The sequence below is a fragment of the Opisthocomus hoazin genome, chromosome 22 (genome assembly GCF_030867145.1).
Source record: "Opisthocomus hoazin isolate bOpiHoa1 chromosome 22, bOpiHoa1.hap1, whole genome shotgun sequence".
In the NCBI taxonomy this organism is placed as follows: Eukaryota; Metazoa; Chordata; class Aves; order Opisthocomiformes; family Opisthocomidae; genus Opisthocomus; species Opisthocomus hoazin.
In genome coordinates, this window is record NC_134435.1 from 9,747,101 (window position 1) to 9,765,977 (window position 18,877).

At 40.4% G+C, this 18,877-nt stretch overlaps 1 protein-coding gene across 2 annotated transcripts in view; it reads right to left on the reverse strand.

Annotated features, from left to right (window-relative positions):
* RNF145 (ring finger protein 145) overlaps positions 1-18,877 on the reverse strand; it is a 46,428-nt gene that overhangs the window by 15,166 nt on the left and 12,385 nt on the right. For both annotated transcript variants that reach the window (XM_075441738.1, XM_075441739.1), the window contains exons 3-4: positions 10,298-10,406; positions 4,336-4,427 (exon numbers count right to left, since the gene is read on the reverse strand). In XM_075441738.1, the coding sequence (XP_075297853.1) occupies positions 4,336-4,427; positions 10,298-10,406 (201 nt within the window). The remainder of the gene's footprint in view (positions 1-4,335; positions 4,428-10,297; positions 10,407-18,877) is intronic.

An 18,877-nucleotide genomic window follows, 5' to 3' on the forward strand; every position in this document is an offset into this window, starting at 1 on the left:
CTTGCAAGTGACAGATAATTAACAACTAAATTCTCTTTAGCAGTTGGCAGGGACACAAGCACGAGCACATCTCTCCCACACACCCAGAGATATGGAGGGTGGCATTTCCAGAGCAGTCCACTCCAGTATAACCGCTCCCATTAGAGCCAAGGGAAGTTGTACCCTTTATCTCAGATGAAGCAGAATGCGGCAAGACGCACACTGCCTGGATAAGGACAACTCTCACTCATCATTTTGCAGTAAGGAAAGTTTACTGCACATTACTTAAAAGGAGAACCTTGTTCACCACCTATGTCAGCATACAACCAAAAGCCACAATACATGGTACTAAACCCAAGTTCTTATGCTCAGTTTTGGAGCTACCTCCACTAACGTTTGCACTTCACAGCTCCTCCTGAAACCTAAGGAGTTAGCCTTAGCAAAACACAGAGTAACAAAATCAAGGTGGTTAACATCTCTAGGTCAGCACTAACTCCATGTGTTCACATAAGTTTAGTGACCTTGTAAGCCCTTCTGGCTGGGCTGGGGAGGGAAGCCACAGGAGGAGAAACAGTAGTACCAGGGTTTTGTTTTCATTTTGCCTAGCTTTCCGACCTAGGAGAGGACTTCTGCTTTCAAAATAACTGCAACCGAGCTGAAAGCAATCGTTAATCCCTACTACTTAAGCATACAAAATTCTTGCTCCTTCACGCTGTCCTCTTTCACGTTTAAGTCCTACTGTCAATTTGCTAGATGTATTTCTGAATTAGCAGATGTCTTTTCAGAATAAGCACCCTTGCTCTCAGCAAGACACTATCAGCATACTGGGTCTTACATGCCTCAGAGAAAGCTACTCATCTTTTCAGAAGTTCAACAGACTTCAGCTCCGAAGCATTCTCCCTCTACTTTGTTGTTCTCTGCCCACACACACATTGCTACAACCCTATTTAAGATACCACCAGCACACTGCTGTGCTGTAATGTTCAGGAGCCTGGCACAGTCAGCTTGCAAGGATTTCTGCAACTCATGGTAACTAAGGCAACCCAGCTTCACACACAAAGGGACACAAATACCAGCATTCAGTATGTTCTTCAGGATTTATTAAGAGTGTCATCATCCGAAACAAAATATTGCAATTACATCACATTAAACAATTTAGTGCTCTCTGGGATGACTCTGGAGCTCTCCAATCACAAAACAGGACCTCTGAGTCCAGTCTCATCTCACACCAGGAAAACCTGCTTTCCTACAGCAGTGATGTGCCGAGTATGCCGGTAATCCCTGCTAAACTCTCTGACCCTCCCACCTTTCCGATCTAAACACAGATCAAAAGTTACTTGCCATGGGAAGGAGAGCTGTACTCCATCAAAGGAAATACATGGAACACTTTCTCTGGAGGCCCCAACCTCCTTCCTGAAGTCCGCACCGTGTCAATTCTCAAGCCCTTCAGGAAGGGCCTGAACATGTCTCCAGTGGAGCTTTTAGAGACTGGTACTTCCCATTTTAAACTGGGGTAGCAGCACTTTAGCTCAGAACAGACAGTGTCTCTCTGCAGTAAATCGTCGCTTATCTCCAAGAGGAGCTGCACACCATCAGTCATTGCACACAACACAGCAGGATCAGTCAGCAGAAATTAGTTTGTACCTCATATCAAATCATAAAAAGATTTTAATGTTCTAGCTATCTGGTAAGACTAACAAATCCAGCTGAATGTTTGCACTCTGTAAACTTAAATGCCACGGACTGAAAACTGCCAGACACAGTCAATGAACCCAACAGCTGGAACCCTGCACGACACCAGGCTCCTCTGCTAGGAAATGAGGCAAGAAGGAGGAAATCTATTGCCTTAAGTTCCTGACCATTCTTTTCCTTTCCCAAAACCTCCACAAATACATTAAACACTGCTGTCAGGTAGCCAAAGCCTCCCAGCTCATAAGCTAATGGAAAATGTGCAACCAGAAAGCCTATGTGGTACAGCCGCTGTTCATGCCACTTTGAGCAGGAATTGTCTTCATTTCATTTCCAATTTTAAAAAGCTGATGTTAACAAATTCCCTGGCTACGTCCTTAACTTCTGTGAAAACCAGGACGTCTTCAAATTAATATATAATCCCATTATTGTGCACTAAGAAAAAACAAGCCTTCATGGCAGCGTTGCTTCCAAAACCACGCAGCTTTGCGATGTTGACAGCTGACCTGCTCACAAAGTGGCACACTCATCCAAGGGGCAGCCTTCAAAGACATCTATTTCTTCCACCCAGCACATTAGTAACACTAGTCAACAGTCAGAAGACTGAATTAGATCCAGGGGAAGAAATGACTACGCGAGCCCATTCAAAAAGCACTAACAAATAAAAGCATTAACAAAGATTAAGTCTGTGAACCAGCTGGCGTACTGTACATCATCCCCTTAATTCTGACCAGAACTTTTAGGAACCAGAATCAGAGCTGTATTAATAGCATAATTATTCCCCTGTGCACCTGCCTCCATGCCTTTGCCAGCAGTGCTGGAGCACAACACACTGGCAGAACACGTAAGAAAAAGATGAGGCAAAGCACCTGCGTATTCATTTTTCTGTGAAGATGACACAGTTCAGTGCAGTATACTGCTGCGACACGGTAGATTGCACTGGATAAATACCTTGTATGTAAAAAATTTGAGAAAGTACTTCATATTTATACAAAACACTGTCAAGCTTCATAGCCCGCTTTCACAGGTCTTCCCCAAAGAAGATCATGTGCCATCAAAACTAAAATTACACTTTCAAGTTGGCGTTGAAAGAACAGGGGAAATTAATAATGGGGACATTAAGTATGTTAACATACACACGTTTGCTAGTACAGTCAAGCACCTACTTCTGAAAAGCAGTTACAATAAGGGGACATTTTAGTCTGACACCCAGTACAACCCAAAACTGTATTGGGTAAAAACAATATTATTTTTTCCTCGCTTATTTTTATTCCATATTAAGACCCGGATGAAGCATAATGGGTTTGACTCCCAGTTTAATATTTGTCTAAATGTTACTGAAAGACACAATGCCTCCTAATCTCTTCCTGCCCAGACCTGCCTGCTGCTTTGTGAAGCTCTCAAAGGAATTCTGCTTTATCATGGGACCCTACATTGCACCTGAGCGAGATTCAAAGGGCTAATGACAAAGGACTAATTACAAACATTTTCTCACAGAAACGCAGCAAAGGCTTTAGCTGCACTTTGGTGTCACTTGACAAGACAGCAAAATATATCTAGAAATTCAGAAGAGCGAAGAAATTATTTAGATTCCACTTTCTTGAAAAATATCAATGTTATTTCTATTAAAAAATATTAAAAGCAGAGTCAAACGCCACATTTGAAAGTCAGGGTGCAGGGAAGCAGGCAATGTATATATGGCGATGTATATATTCTGATAGACCTAACATACTGTAAAGAAGTAAACCCATTTAAATCTGCCAGTAGCAGCTGCAAGTAAACAGAAAGCAGCTGAGTTTTGACAACAGTACATGGCTGACTAAATCTGTCAATAATCCGATGAAAACTATAGATCTTAGTGAAAGGAATTAAGGAAGATTTTTCCTTCAAGCTTGCCTCAGGCTCAATTTTAAAATACACATGGTGTGTGTGTATTCCAATATCCTCTCAGTAGAGCATATGGCACAGCATAGCATCCTTAACGCTGAACTTATTCTCTTGCAGCCAAAGTTCAAAGGATAAAGGAATAGCCTAGAAAGTTCAATTCTTCAGGAGTTATTTGGAATTTTTAGGTAGAGAAGTGACCTCTGCCATTAATCAAACACAATTTAAATGTAGTTTTGACTTGTCACTCCTTAACTCTTTAATTAGAAATTTCCCTGGGACTCCTTTAAAAAAAAAAAAAAAAAGTAGCCTGTAGTTCCATGCACACACCCACAAATCTATTTCACCAGTTTTTTGCAGGACGATGATAGTGTTCATCTGTATGGCCAATAAAGAACAAATACTTGTACAACACTTTCATTGACCAGACCACTACAAATACACATCACTACTGAAATTTCTACAGTACTTTCCACCTAAAGGTTATGACAGACAATCTAATCCTTCTGAATCAGACTGCGAGTCTGAGAAGAACACAGGGGCAGAGCATGACAAACAGACCTAGAAAATACTTCAGATCAGCAAGTACAAGAGTACTGGTAAATCAATGACATAGAAAAAGCCAGGCAGGGTACACCTAGCCTCCCATGCCTCTTGCATATTAATGAGAATCACAGCTACTAAAAGCGATAAGAGAAATTTGAAACCAAGAGGTAAAACGTGTTTCAACAAGGAGAATTAGGCAGAGTTCTCTCCTGTGTCACAAATATTTAAAGCACTTACCCACTAAAGCAGTCATGAAACGATTCATGGAGAGAGGTTCCAAGTACATGGGCCCTTCATATCCTGATTCCAACTCGCTCCTCACATAATCCCTAAAAAAATAAACCCACAAACTATTAAGATCCATCTGATCAGACAAGAAGCAATTTACTCATTCCACACATATGTAACTCCAGTGTATGTCACAGTCAATTAACTAAATTACAAAAAGGCAATATTAACACTACTGTTACAGCAGCCTCACTGATGTAAGGATCTAACTGAGGCATGAGTTAAGCGAGAGAAATATTATCTGTAATTAGACTCACTGGCATAGCTGTAAAAATCCTTTGGGACATCAAAGTTGTTCTTCAGAGCGTGGCCTGAAACTGCTTATTGACAAAGCCTCTTAAGCACCATTCCATTATTAAGTATCCTTATTAAGTGTTCCTCTTCCTAATAATAATTTCTTTTCCCACCAGCTCCATGTAAAAAAAAAAAAAAATTGAGAGCTTGACAGAAAGGTCTTCCAATTTAATGGTTATAGTATTTTGCACCTAACAATCTCTGCATTGAATTTAAGAACAGGTATTAAGGAAAAATGACAATCGTGAAACGAGTCAGGAAGAGAGCTGCTTCAATCTTTTTATCCAACATGATTTAAAAGTTTAGCTCTATCTTGGGAAACTCGGGGGACCAACCGGATACCCTCAAACTGACAGACTGCTGTTGACAGATGGAGTGAGATAGTCTGAAAATCTGACAGGATAACTGCAATTTCTCTCAGAAAAGGTTGGCTAAAAGGGTGGACTCAGGCAACCAAAGACAAAGATAAGAACCTGAGAAGACCATAGCATAACTCTTGGTGATCATCCATCAGTTCTGCTTTCAAGCAGGCTAACAAATGTAACAGCAATATAACCCAAATATGAATGTCACACTAAGAGCAAGCATTCTGCACTTTCAGACAGCAATCCTGGAACAGCACAGCAGTAGTTCTCCTTAACCCCCTGCCACGAGACAGCAAGCAATACTCATGACTCTTTCCATCCAGATCTCCAGCCGCTTTTCCTGCCTTGCCCTGCAGCCCTTCCTTCTCCACTCCCAGGATGGCTGCTGCTCCGTCTGTGTTAGAACATCGCCAACTCTACACAACCCATCCTGTGCTCGGATCCGGCTGATGCCGTCCAGTCATTCACGTCTGGCTGCACATCCCAGGAATGCCAGACAGACACACGTCATCTGACCCTGCACGGAGCTAGGGGTGTGTGTTTACTCGAGGGGTATGGCACTTCATTTATTACGTGTTTATTTGTATCAGTGAGGCAAGCCACACTTGCTAGTAACAGATGCAGACAAAGCAAGGCAAACAATACCAGAAAACACAACCAATACAAGAATTGCTCTTTTTATTTCAGGGCAGAAAAACATGCAACTTAGTGCTACTGGAAGCATTCACTTCTCTCCAGAAATGTGGAAATATACCCTTTTTCTAGTATTAGCTTGCTACCCCAAGCTAAGGTATTCACATTTGCAATTGCAAAATATCTCTGGAATTCAAGACATAAATCTCAAAGTACTAAAACAAACACTTCAAAGCCTGTTCTTCATAGCTGACAACCCTGCCTACTCACTGCAGCTTTTCAAGTGTCATAGTATATGCGAGGTATGTTGAAATAGGTTCTTTAGACTGTAACCCACAATTAAAAACACATGAGGACTGAAAAGGCACCTAAAACGACTGATTCTAGATAGAACTTTCCCCCTTGTTATCAAGGTACAGCTACGCACAAGGGGGTTTTTTCCACCTTCCAACATCCATACGGATGCAATCTTTGGGACAAAGTTGTGGGGTTTTTTTACTTTATTTCATACGAACATGCAGAAAGCACTTCCTGAAAGCATTAGCAAAACAAACAGCATAATCCATCAGAGTTACAAAGTGAGAAAAAAACCCAACACCATTTGCAACATGCTGAAGATGGCTTTCTGTATTGGCAATTTCACGCTCCATCCTCAAATTCAGGGTGAAAACACTGGCTATTTCTAAACTGCTAGAATGAAAGCAGTGAAGACATCAAGTTTCTTCTGTATCTGTTAGAAAACGGGTTACAAAATCACCCAGGATACTAACTGTAGCAAGATGACCTTATGCAACTTAGCTAAGACACACCAACAAAGCTGCACTTACAGTTGCTTCAACACCAGGAACCAGCCTGGACACGGCCCAAACTCCTTCAAGCTACATTTCTTGCTGTTGTCTAGCTGATTCAGTCATCTGCACAGAAGCCTGTACTTGGCTTAACTCTGTAAGTACCTCTCATTAACTGAGTTTTAGGCCCCAGCTTGGAAAAGCAATGTTTTAAAATGTCCTAAATTTTTTAAACAGTATTTGTAGATGATATCTGAATAAGAAAAGTCAAAGCAATGATTCTCTTATTACCAGTACAAACACAAGTATTTTTTGGCACAGACACCAATCAGAAGATGCCTCGAACAGCTGCAGTGCCATACAAGATGCTGAGAAGAGCAAGTGCCTGCACTCAATTTTTATCAATTAAAGCTGTATTAAGCTGCAGCTTTTATATTTGAGTATTGTTCACTTTACTGAAGCAATGTAAGAAAACAAGAATGCTAAAATCAGTATTTACTACTGAATGTAATGACTGAAACTACATTATTACTTTAGAAAATTAGGATAGAAGAATAAAGCTTAGATGAGACTGCCTGCTGTTCATTCTGTAGATGCATTCCCAGTCTCATTTAATCAAACTGCTGGACTGTTGACATATACTCATGGACAGCCAAGACTAACATTGCTCTAAAAAGGTAAAGAGATACAAAAAATGGTCATGTGTGAAGCACAGTAACTGAAAGTATAGAAAGGTCTTGTGTTATCAAAAATTAGCTTTGTAATTGACATAGGGCACAGTGGTTATCTGACCTAATTGACTCATATCGCTGACATTTACTTTGGCTGATTAATCCCTACCGTCAACATCAAACACACACTCTCATAGGTTTTAAATGTCTACAGTCAACCTTAAAATTAAATATATTTTAAGATTATCCATAAGAAACAATTCAGTCTTTTGCTCCCTGCCCCTATCTTCTCATTCTAAGCTCTGCTAGGCTCAACACTTGGAACACAATCGTAACAAAACTGCAAAACACAAAATAAGATAATGAGGTGGATTCCTTTTTTTAGTATTAACAGCATGTTTAATTGCATCATTTCTTTCCTGCATAACTGTATTATTTATTTTCCCCAGTTTTATTGCTGGAAACAGAGAAAAGAATGTGATCCTTTTAAGCAAGACATTTGTGCAGCTACATATAAAATAAAACCAGCAGCCATTTTCCTTGTCAGGAGCAGCAAGATTTTGATTTTCAAAACCAACTTCTTTTTCCATAAACAGATGGTGTATTATCTCCACCCAAATTGCCAGGTTCACATGTTACATACAAATGTAGAATCTTCTTGGATTCTCCAAGTGTTCAAAAACAATAATCAATCTTTGCACATTAAGGTAATTCTCAGTCTGGCAGATAAGGAAACAAACACTTAAGAAGTTAGGTGACTTGTCAAGGTCACATAGACCTGGAAGTCTGAAGTCAGTGCTTAACTATAAAATTCGGATCTTATTCCCAGACTTGCAGCTGAACCGCAAGCTATTTCTGGGGTGGAAAAAAAAAGCACTGAAAGCTGAAGTCTTTCAACAGCTCTGAATTTCCAGGACACTGCAGAGTCACAAGTGCTAGCTGATTCTGGTCTTGTTCTATAATTTGCATTAACCAAGCTGGCCTCAATATAGGACCTCTTCATCTGACTTAAATAGCATCCCAACTGGTAATGCATGCAAGCGATTCACTGGAAGTTTTCAGCTCTAAGCAGAATTATTAACAAAAACCTCTCAGGAACAGTTTGCACATGTGACTACGGTATCTCTTGTTATCATCAGTCTGCTAAATAGAAACATCAGTTGGAATAGGATAGCTTTGGCAATAAAAGGAATAGCTCCACTAACGCTGTATTCGTGTGTTACACCTTTACTCGTTTCAACACAAAAACTAGTGGGATTCAAAAATTCTTTTGAAAAGCGAATGCAAGCATCACCCCCCACATCATACAACGGCTGCTGCTGAGAACCCCTTGCACAGTGCTTCCTTCCAACCCAAGCCAGTCTCATACCTAGGGAATGGGTAAGCTCACTCAAAAGTGTTAGCAACTACATTTGCTTTGCAAAACAGCTAGGGAATACTGCTGGACTATTTGAATCCAAGACATCTTTTAATTACATATCTTTTTGTGCCAGTTGATGCAAGATTTAATTAAAGTCTTTATTAACTCACTCCAGAAGCACCAGATAGCGAAAGCTTAGTACAAATACACTGAACAGTTCAAGCAACAGTTATCTCACATGCTTCAATGAAGCCTGTGAAGTCTCAAACCTCAAAAAGTAATGCGAGTGTCAGGAGGATGGGGCCAGGCTCTCTTCAGTGGTGCCCAGCGACAGGACGAGGGGCAACGGGCACAAACTGAAGCAGAGGAAGTTCCATCTGAATACGAGGAAGAATTACTCACTTTGAGGGTGACAGAGCACTGGAACAGGCTGCCCGGAGGGAATGTGGAGTCTCCTTCTCTGGAGATACTCAAAACCCACCTGGACACGGTTGGGTATTAAGGTCTTAAAATCAAACTTAGCGCTATTCCTTAATCCATCAGCCAAAATCCACACCATCTCCTTTTCTTTTAAAAAATATAAAGATCTCTAGCTTTAAATGTTCTGGACCAAAGCCCTGCATCTGATGGGTATTTGTTACTAGCTTTACTTTTTATTTCAACACAAGTTCTTAAATAATGTTTAGGTTATTTGTTGTAATAAGTAAGCCTTCAACCCTGTAAGAAACACCCACAAAATGTATCTATAAAAATTCAGGACTCCCTTGGTGATGAGAAAAAAAACCAACTCTATTCTTCCTACCCAGGCAATAAAAGGCCATAATTCCTCTCTTGTCCCCTCATCCATTCAGGAAATCATTAACTGCAACTCTGCCAGCCACAACAGCAACATGTCAAGTCGCTACAAAACCTTCATTAACACTGCCCTGAACTGCAACATACCAAGTAAGAGATATTCCAGCAAATGCTTTAAAACAACAATTTTGATGTAGAAATAACAAAACTATTACTTCACTTAAATCAATCAAAAGTACATTTTTATATGCTTCCCATCAGCGGGAGAAAATCAGTAAAATCAAAATAAATCAGGCTCAAGTCCGTATTTTCAAAACCTCCCATGTAAAGCCATTAATATGCTGGCACCCTTCTTTGGTCCCAGTCAAACTTCTTGTCAGTATGAGAGTTTCCATTGGCTTCCAACAGATTTAGCTGGAACCAAACAAAGATGATTGACTCTGTCTTGTCCAACTCAAGAGTTCTTCAGCTTCTTGCTCTGCATTTTAGGTCCAGAACACCTTTGTTTTCATTGTAAAATATATTACCAAAAAAACAATTAATAATAAATTCCACTATTACTTTACTTTTACCAGCTTCCATATCTCTATTTTCTCTCTCATGGCAGGTGCCAGGAAACTAAAAGTAATGTCCTGTCTGCTTTGTAGAATGCTTCAGTGTTGGAAGCATGTTAGCCAAGCCATTGCATAACTCAAATTACTACCTCAGAGGCCACATTTAGTCTTGTGGTGTTTTCTCTCCTCAGATTAATGGACATTACACTCTATAGAAATGTAGCTTGAAATTCCTTTTACGTCAATGAAAATACACCAGAACTACCTGACTGCACATTTAATTCCGTAAACTGTTCAAGACAAAGAACAGGAAGATATATTTAAGCATCTGGCACAGAACAAAGGCCTCCACAAAACCAGATCTATGCCATTTATACAAGATACTAACAAAGTATCAGCCATTCCTTGAAGTCCCAAATCAAACTAACAAAATTAATCTATTTATTCTTACCTGGAAATTTGGTGCCCAGCATAAAGCAGCAGTGCAGTCAAAAAGTACAGGTAAAGCTGAACCAGGTGTTGCCTCGGTAAAGTCAGGAGCACAACACTTAAGATGTAACCTGTAACAAAAAGCAGAGGTTGAAATTTAAAAAAAAAACCCCACTATCTAATCCCAAATTTCTAAATATTAATTAACACTCAAGTTATTCAGATCTCTTTAACCATGTTTCTTTTTACCTGGTTTTAAAATTCACATACCTACATTTTCCTCTCATCAAAACAGAAAGGACACAAAAAACCCTGCACTTTTTCCTTTCTTTCTTTCTCCATGAACTGAAATAGCTCTACCAGATTCTGTAAGATTACATCTAGATGTCAAGAAATGGACTTGATCTACAGTATTTTAATAAGACTTAATTAACATAATCTCTGTAACAAAGGGAAAACAGGCCTAAGTCTCCCTCTTCTTCCCAATGAAAGCAAATTTCAGTGTAGAAGGAAAAAAAGCCTATCCATCCAACAAGCTCGGTCAATTGATGTTAAAAATCCTTTTCTTCAAGCAAAGGACACACAGAACACTTTTCCATGTTGATTAGCATTACACATTTTACTTCTTCCATTGTGTCTTCATGGTTTAAAGATACTTTACATGCCCATAATTTGAGATGGGAACACACAGGCTGTTCTCCGTAACAGCAACATTAAAGCACACTCAAGCTATCAGTGTTGCATAAACCAAGGACAAGGCTCAGCATAGCCTAGGATTTGCAGGTATTCACACCAGCAGTTCCTTCACTTCTTGTCACCATTTAGTAAGACTGTGGAAAAAGGCCCGATGCAGATACAGCTTTACTCTTCAAAAACATAGCCTGGCTGCTCAGCAGCCACTCCAACAAGCAGAAAACTGATCCTTTTTTTCATACCTGCTCTCATTCAGATACTTAAATAATGCAGTACTTTGAAGCCCGCTTCACATGTCCACCACATACGTTACATACTCTTTCCCAGACAGACTGCAGGTCAAAAACCCAGCACATGGTGCCCTTACTAATCTTCATTTCCAAGCTCTCCATCACAATGCAGTGCGCTCACGCTCTTTCCGAAGCTCAACCTAAGTGCCTGACGCTGAAGACCATTTAGGAAAAAAATCCAGCAACAGCTAGCAACTTCCCTGCAGCTAAGAACAAAACACTACACCAGAACTTACCCTGACACAGCTATACTAGTCACATCCCGTTTAAACTTTCATCCATCTATTCAGCAACACTAGGGACCGCCTTTTTAACTGAGTTAATTTATACTTTGAGCTTTTTGAAAATACTCAAGAAAATAATGGAACTGTAGATAAAGGACTTCTAACTAGTGGGACAACCAGCTCCTATAAAACAGCCTGGGAAAACAGTATGTTCCAATATTTGAAAAAGATACAATTTCAAAGTCAGTCAGCATTTACATAGAAGTATTTCAAGGCTGCTCAGTATCTACTACCTTCAATAAGCCACCTCTGTAAAATTCTACCAACAGCTAGATCTTCAAGAAGGTAACTCACAACATGCTCCTAGAAGAGGCATCAGACCCACAGGATGCCAAGCAAAGCTCAATTCAGACACAACAGATGACAGGAGTGATGCCAGACAAAGCCTGTTACCTACCTTATTAAAAACACAAATATACAATTTACATATTTAACACTAAAGATACCTTTTCAAGTACTTCCATAAAGTAGATGTGACAAGCTGCACATTTGTCTGAGGATGTGCATTTTCAAAAGCTGAAATAATTCATAGTTTGAGTAAAATGAAGTACCACACAAGTCAACATCACTACTTTCTGTACAGTGTCCATTTGATCATTTACAAAAATGGTCCGAGGGATGGAACACGTCTCCTGTGCAGAAAGGCTGAGAGAGTTGGGGCTGTTCAGCTTGAAGAAGAGAAGGCTGAGGGAAGACCTTGTTGCAGCCCTTCAATACTTAAAGGGGGCTTATAAGAAAGACTGGGACAGGCTTTTTAATAGGGCCGGTAGCGAAAGGACTAGAGGTAATGGTTTTAAACTAAAAGAGGGTAGATTCAGGCTAGATAGCAGGAAGAAATTTTCCACAATGAGGGTGGTGAAACACTGGCACAGGTTGCCCAGAAAGATAGGAGATGCCCCATCCCTGGAAACATTCAAGGTCAGGTAGGACGGGGCTCTGAGCAACCTGATCGAGTTGAAGATATCCCTGCTCATTGCAGGAGAGTTGGAGCAGGTCATCTTTGAAGGTCCCTTCCAACCCAAACTACTCTATGATTTTTATTTTGAGCTTTTTAAAGGGGCACGAAACTCAGCACTACAACAGTTTCCTTCTAGCAACTGCTTTATACAGAATTAACATGCTGCTAGTTAATACAATACAGCAGATGCTCTGCATCGTCAGTTTTCTTAGCAAACACCTGTATTTCATGGACTTCATCTTCTCTGTTCATCACCTTCCTTCTGTCAAACACACAAATGACAAGAGCAGGAACTCATCAGCAGAATCTCCACAAAGACAGTTAACTAGTTTGCACCACACCACAGCATCACAAGCCAGCTCCAGCAGCTCTCTCACCATCTGCTGACATTCTTAACATCCTCTCTCTGCTGTATTCACCACCTTCCCTTGATGGCTTAGTGAGGGACAATTCCCTCTGCGGAACAACCCACACGGCATAACCACGTATCATCCCAGCACCTGAGTCAAACCTCTCAAAACCCTTTCTTCTCACTGCAGCCCATGACTCACCTTCAGGTGGAGAACTAAATGGAGTTTATCATGCAGTCTTTCATTCCTCTATCACTCTATAAATAGTCTAAGAATACCTGTTTGCTGTATCTGCATTTAAGCTCCGCCATCTTCTCTACCTTATTCTATCACATGAAAGTCTGCTCCTTGGCCACATGATGATGTAGTTGAGCAGTGCTAGGATAATTTCTGTAAAAGGAAGCTATTTTAGAGGGCAGTAACTGCACTCCAACACAGCCACGTTACACAGGAGTATTTTAGAAGTGATTCAAGTTCATTCTTCTCTACATCATCACAACTTTTAACTAAAATATAGCAGGACATATTGAAGGAGTGAAAAAAGTCTATGAAAAAAATGAGAAGACTACTGTCACATCTGTGCCTTTCAAATAGAGGGCTTCCAAACAGCACAGATGCTTGTAATACTGCACTGCAAAGCAGCATAAGACAGCCAAAGTTACTGCAGAAGCCTGAGAAATGAACTCCACTGCTCAAGAGTTTGGGCTGGAATTTAAATGTTCACTTTGAAGCAGCCGTTTGTGCTAATTGTTACATTTTGAAGAGGGGGAGAGTGAGAGACATTTGAAGTAGTTCCCTTTCACTCCTATTTACAATTCCCTCTTGTGACTTGGTAAGAGAGAGATTTCAACACACTTCATACTGCAATATTTGCATTTTTGCTGCAGAGGACCTATTCCCGAAGTAATACCAACCTCATTTTATCGACAATGCCTCTGCCAAAAAAAAGCAAATAATTCATTACCAAACTGTCTCATTGCAGACTAAAAAGACGACCAGCTCAAATTCAAACATACTAGCAGTAATATTCTGTTCCCTTTGTTCTCGCCTGGACAAATGATGTAATTAGTGCATGGCATAAACGAGATTCTACTTCAAAACAAAGAGCCAGGAAATGAAATTTTTCACAGCAGCTCTCTCATCTAAATCATTACATTCTGTTTTCATTTGCACCTCCTCTGTCAGAAGAAAACATGCTGCTGAGAACATATATCCCTTCAGAGACACTCTCCACGCACAAGGATTTACAGTTTGAAAAACAGTCATCCTACTCGGCAACCTTTAGACACAGGTTACCAGTAACCAACACCCACTTCCATCCAAAGCTTTTTAAGTTCTGCCTCTGCCATGAGCACTCCCCTCCCTTCATTTCGGCCATGCATGCTATTTTCACCCTTGGGACTTGGTGTATTGTCCCTTTTAACTCACCGAGTACACTTCTGTTTTAAGTGTAAGCAGAAGCGTCAGTGAAGCCCAGTTCCTGCCCTGATAAAGCAACAGTTCTAAAGCATGTTAAAAAAAAAAAAGACAAGAGAGAATAAACTCCTCCCTGAATACAACAGTAGTACCCTAGTGCTAGGCCACCATGAAACAGAACTGCACCCTTAGACTTCCAGCTATAAGGAGCACTACAGAAGACACATTCTGCCAACCTTACAAACACGCAGACCCAGCCACTCAGTACCTATTCAGGAGCACAAGGAAGCAGAGAACTTCTACTGCCTCTTGTGCAAGATGGTACAGATTTAGGCGTCACTGGGGAAAATAAACTGTGAAAACAATAATAAGCAGAAAAGCGAAGTTAAATGTTGCTAGGCAAGAACACACGTATTAACTAGCTCATAACCTCATTTACAACTTGTTGATTCAGCTAGATGAAAACCTCTCACTGTGCAATGCTCATTGTTACAGTAAGCAGCAGCTCATAGATTGCCTTTCAGCAATCTCTCTCTATTTGTGTACCACCAAGGTGTTTCCCAGCTTCTCTCACCCTGTATTACCTCTTTGCTGACTCAAGTGTCTGAGTTTTATTGACGTGCTGCATACAGTGGAGGCTTCTGGAGCACAATCAAAGTTGCAACCCATCTTCTTTATAAAACATTTTTGTGCTCATTTGCATGATTACAGATCCCTTGTGTCCACTTCACATTATTACTCAAAGTTTCCTGCAGGTTTAGTCTAAAAATGAGAACTTTGCACATGAAAGAGTTCATAACATTTCTTAATGAAACTACACCATCTCTTGGATACTGCTTCTGCAGAGGCTTGCCCAGGAAACACTGCCCCCAAAAGAAAAGCAGCTGGTTACGCTGGATCCTACGAAGTGAGGAATTCAGATCTTTGAGTGCCAGAAAGTAACTGCACAATTGCACGAATTCTACCAGGAAATTAATGTTGGGGCCTTAACTTCCCACTCACCCATATCCTGTGAGGGTAAAGGGCCCACCTTACAATGACTTGCGAAGAGACTTGCTGTGAAGCAGCAAGTTGTGAGCAGCAGAATACCACACAACTCCTGTCTCTCCTGACACAATGCAGCATCGGTGCACTACTGAGTTAGTCATTTCTTTTCAGCCTAACCCTTGATTGTCCTCACTTCAGTTTATTCAGACGACTATCTGGCCACCACATAAAAGTACCAATAACACAGGACAGACTACTGAAAGACTCTGTATATGGCATGGCAGAAGTACTGTAACAACAACTGGCACCTTTATTTTCAGTGTCTAGTTCTCAGGACAACCAGTCACCAGACTGGTTACACAACAATTTACACAGAGATTTAACGAACTGTCTATGTCTAAAGCATCTATCTCAAAAGCGGATGATTTTTTAAAAGATACACTTTAGAGCTCATGGTACTTAAAAGCATGATACAGAAGTTACGAGGAAGATTCCGTGGCCTCTTCACTGGAGGCTAGCTTGAGCCCAGAAGGAACCCTAACAGCCACTTATTTTTAAGTCACATAAAAGGAGAGACAAAAAGCTCTTGTACATCCTTATCAAGCATCCTTTCAAGGATAACTCAACCAAATGGGGTCTTCTGAATTGAGTGGGACAGCTATGCTGTCCTTCTGAGAGCGAGACTGGTTCTCTATCTTCTCTGTTACAAAAGGCAATGTCATGCAGAATCTCTGCCATCACGCAGAATGACCTCTCCTGCATCAGACACAGCTCCAACACACAGCTCGTGCAAAGTTCACTCCACTGAAATCAACCTAGAAGCCAAGCCACTCAGAGAGCACCTAATGCCCAAATCCGTATCAGTCTCAAGCAGTCACTGAGGCACCAGCACTAGCACCACAAAGGGTAGCTTTCATCTAGCCTGTCTCATCACTGAGTACCTGCTCGAGGCAGCACAAGCATAGTGGGGCTTTAAAAAGCATTGCATTTTTGGGGAGTGATGTTTTTGCATGGCAACGTCAAAGCACACTTCTTCCTCACTCTCCCACTTCGCCAGAGCTGCCCAAACAAACGTTACTCACTCCAAGAAGTTTTGTACTCCAAGCTAACATGGTAAATATTTTGCCCTTCAGAAAATACGTTGAGAAATTAGTTCTAAACTGAGAACGCACACATCTAAACATATTCACACACAAGGAAATTAGTATTTACCCAGTCATGGCACAGTGCAACTACAAAGAGAGATCAGAAATCCTGTTATCAACACCTGCACATCTCAGTGAAAACAATGCCAACGCCACAATTTACTCATTACTGGGGTACCACCACCAGTTTCAACAGCTGTTTCTTAAATATTTAAATACGTAACAGACTGGGCACTCTAAGTATAAATAATCCAAGAACTGGGTTCCTTACAGAGATTTGCAGTATTGTCTGAACAAATAAAATGGACTTTTGATTCTAGTTCTGCCGTCTGATTCAGAGGCTGTTTCTATAATACAGCACACATAATAATCAGAGTTCTGGGACTAATTACAATCATGGAGAACCTGAAGAGTACTGGAAAAGAACACAGAAGTGGAACTATACAAATATAAACAGTCACGATGTATTCTGAACTATGAGCACAAATTGCTATATTGCCACAAGAGTGGTACTCAGAGTCAAGAGAACCTCAAAATTTTAAGTGTCTCCTTTCAAGCAAGCTCCTATTGGCTTTTTTTTTTTTTCAAAAAAAAAGTGATTCAGGTTGCCAAAAAGAGATACCAGCTTTATACAGAAAAGTTCCCTGAAAGTATCCATATGCTGAGAAATCTGCTTAGTAAAAGCCTACAACCCTAAGGAAGCAGTATAGGAATCGGCAGTCTCTAGAGTCGGAAAGACAAAAAAAGAGCATGCTATATATTTTGAGCATGGAATACTCTCTATCCTCTTCTGTGTCTACCAACTGTAGCACACACTGCATTTTATCCAAGCAGATAATATGAAGACACAGCAAGTAATTTTTTTAACAAATAAAGACCAAGTCCAAGTCATAAAATTGTATTTGGTTAAAAATAGCTACAGTTTAAAATAGTAACACTCAAAGTAGTTCTACTACCCATTTATCTAAATGCTGCTGGCAGGAGGGAGACAAGACATGGGACAGCAAACCCAGAGGTGCCGAATCTTCATCTCTGTATGCATTAAGTGCATTTACACATTTAGTTATGCATTCTCTTCTCACAATTTTGGGAAATCTGTTTCTGGAACGAACCAACTGCTTCTTTCTTCTCACACTGAAACTTCACATGGCACTTTCTACTGTGTTTGTATCCGAGTACTGTATCTTTCCTCTTCAGAGAAAAACCACCACAAAAAAGCAATCCAAACAAAAGATCTTCTAATTATTGCACAAGAGCTTAAAGAAAAGTGAGTGGACCACAGAAGAAAGCAATCAGCAAACAGACAACGGCACCAAGTCAGTAGGTTTCTCCTCCCTCAAGCCTCCTTTTTAAAGGCAGCACTCATAAGTAGTCCACACCTCGCAAGCAACGTGACCAAGCGATTAAGGTAGTAACTGCACAGTTCAAGAAACTGTGATCACAAACAGGGCTGTGAAAGATGACACACCTTCCACCTATTCCAAGCATTTAAATAGTTTCCTTATGTTTCTCCCAAGATTTTTTATGACAAAGAATACAGTTTAAGATAGAAAATTGTTCTTCTTGTTATTCCTAGGTAAGAAAACACTATGTATTTAGTGCAATTCTGTGCCTCTATCGTGACAGTGATTTAAATTCCAAGCCTGACTATGATTACAGGTCAAACTCATGACTGTCCTCTTCCCATCTAGCTCAAAGTATTTACCAGTTAGCACAAATGGCACTGCTTTGCCCTTCATATGAGGGAATTAACACAGTTTCAACTGTTTCCACCTTCTTCATCAAAAGAATGAAAAAAAATGACTGTCTTCTCAGAGTTACTCTACAGAGCAGGAGAAACACTGAAGTCTGGCAGCAGCAGAGCATGGTAGTCTATCCTACACAGAGGCCCAAATAGAAAGCCATTTTAGCTAGCACAGATCTTCCCTGAAGGAGAGGCTACTTTAAATTTATACCTTAATGAAATCACATTACACCTGTAACAGCTGTGGACAAAAAAAAAAAAATAGCTGACTTGTTTTCTAAGCTTCTTTTCCTCCAGATCCTTATACCTGGTAACAGACAGCGTATCAACTGTCAGAATTATACCTGGTAATACAGCACTCTGCACACAAATTTATCACACGCTACTCTTCAGCCAGACTGCCTGGATGGGTCATCCCCAGCCCCCCAAAACAGGATGATCTGGAGTATTTGGGAAAGAGTCCTGGCAGAGTACTGCTTATTGACAAGATATTCCTAAACACTCCAGGAAGAACTACAGAATGCATTTTCATCCACAGGTCACATTTGCAAATAATTTTTTTGCCGAGAACGATTGGACCAGATGATCCTTGAGGTCCCTTCCAACCTGGTATTCTATGATCAGGCCTATAATTCAGCATTTTTCAATACTCATAAAAGAGAAAAAAACATATATATGTGCATGTATGTATTTTATTGTATTTAAAAAGATAGCATGAAAGAGCCACATTATAGA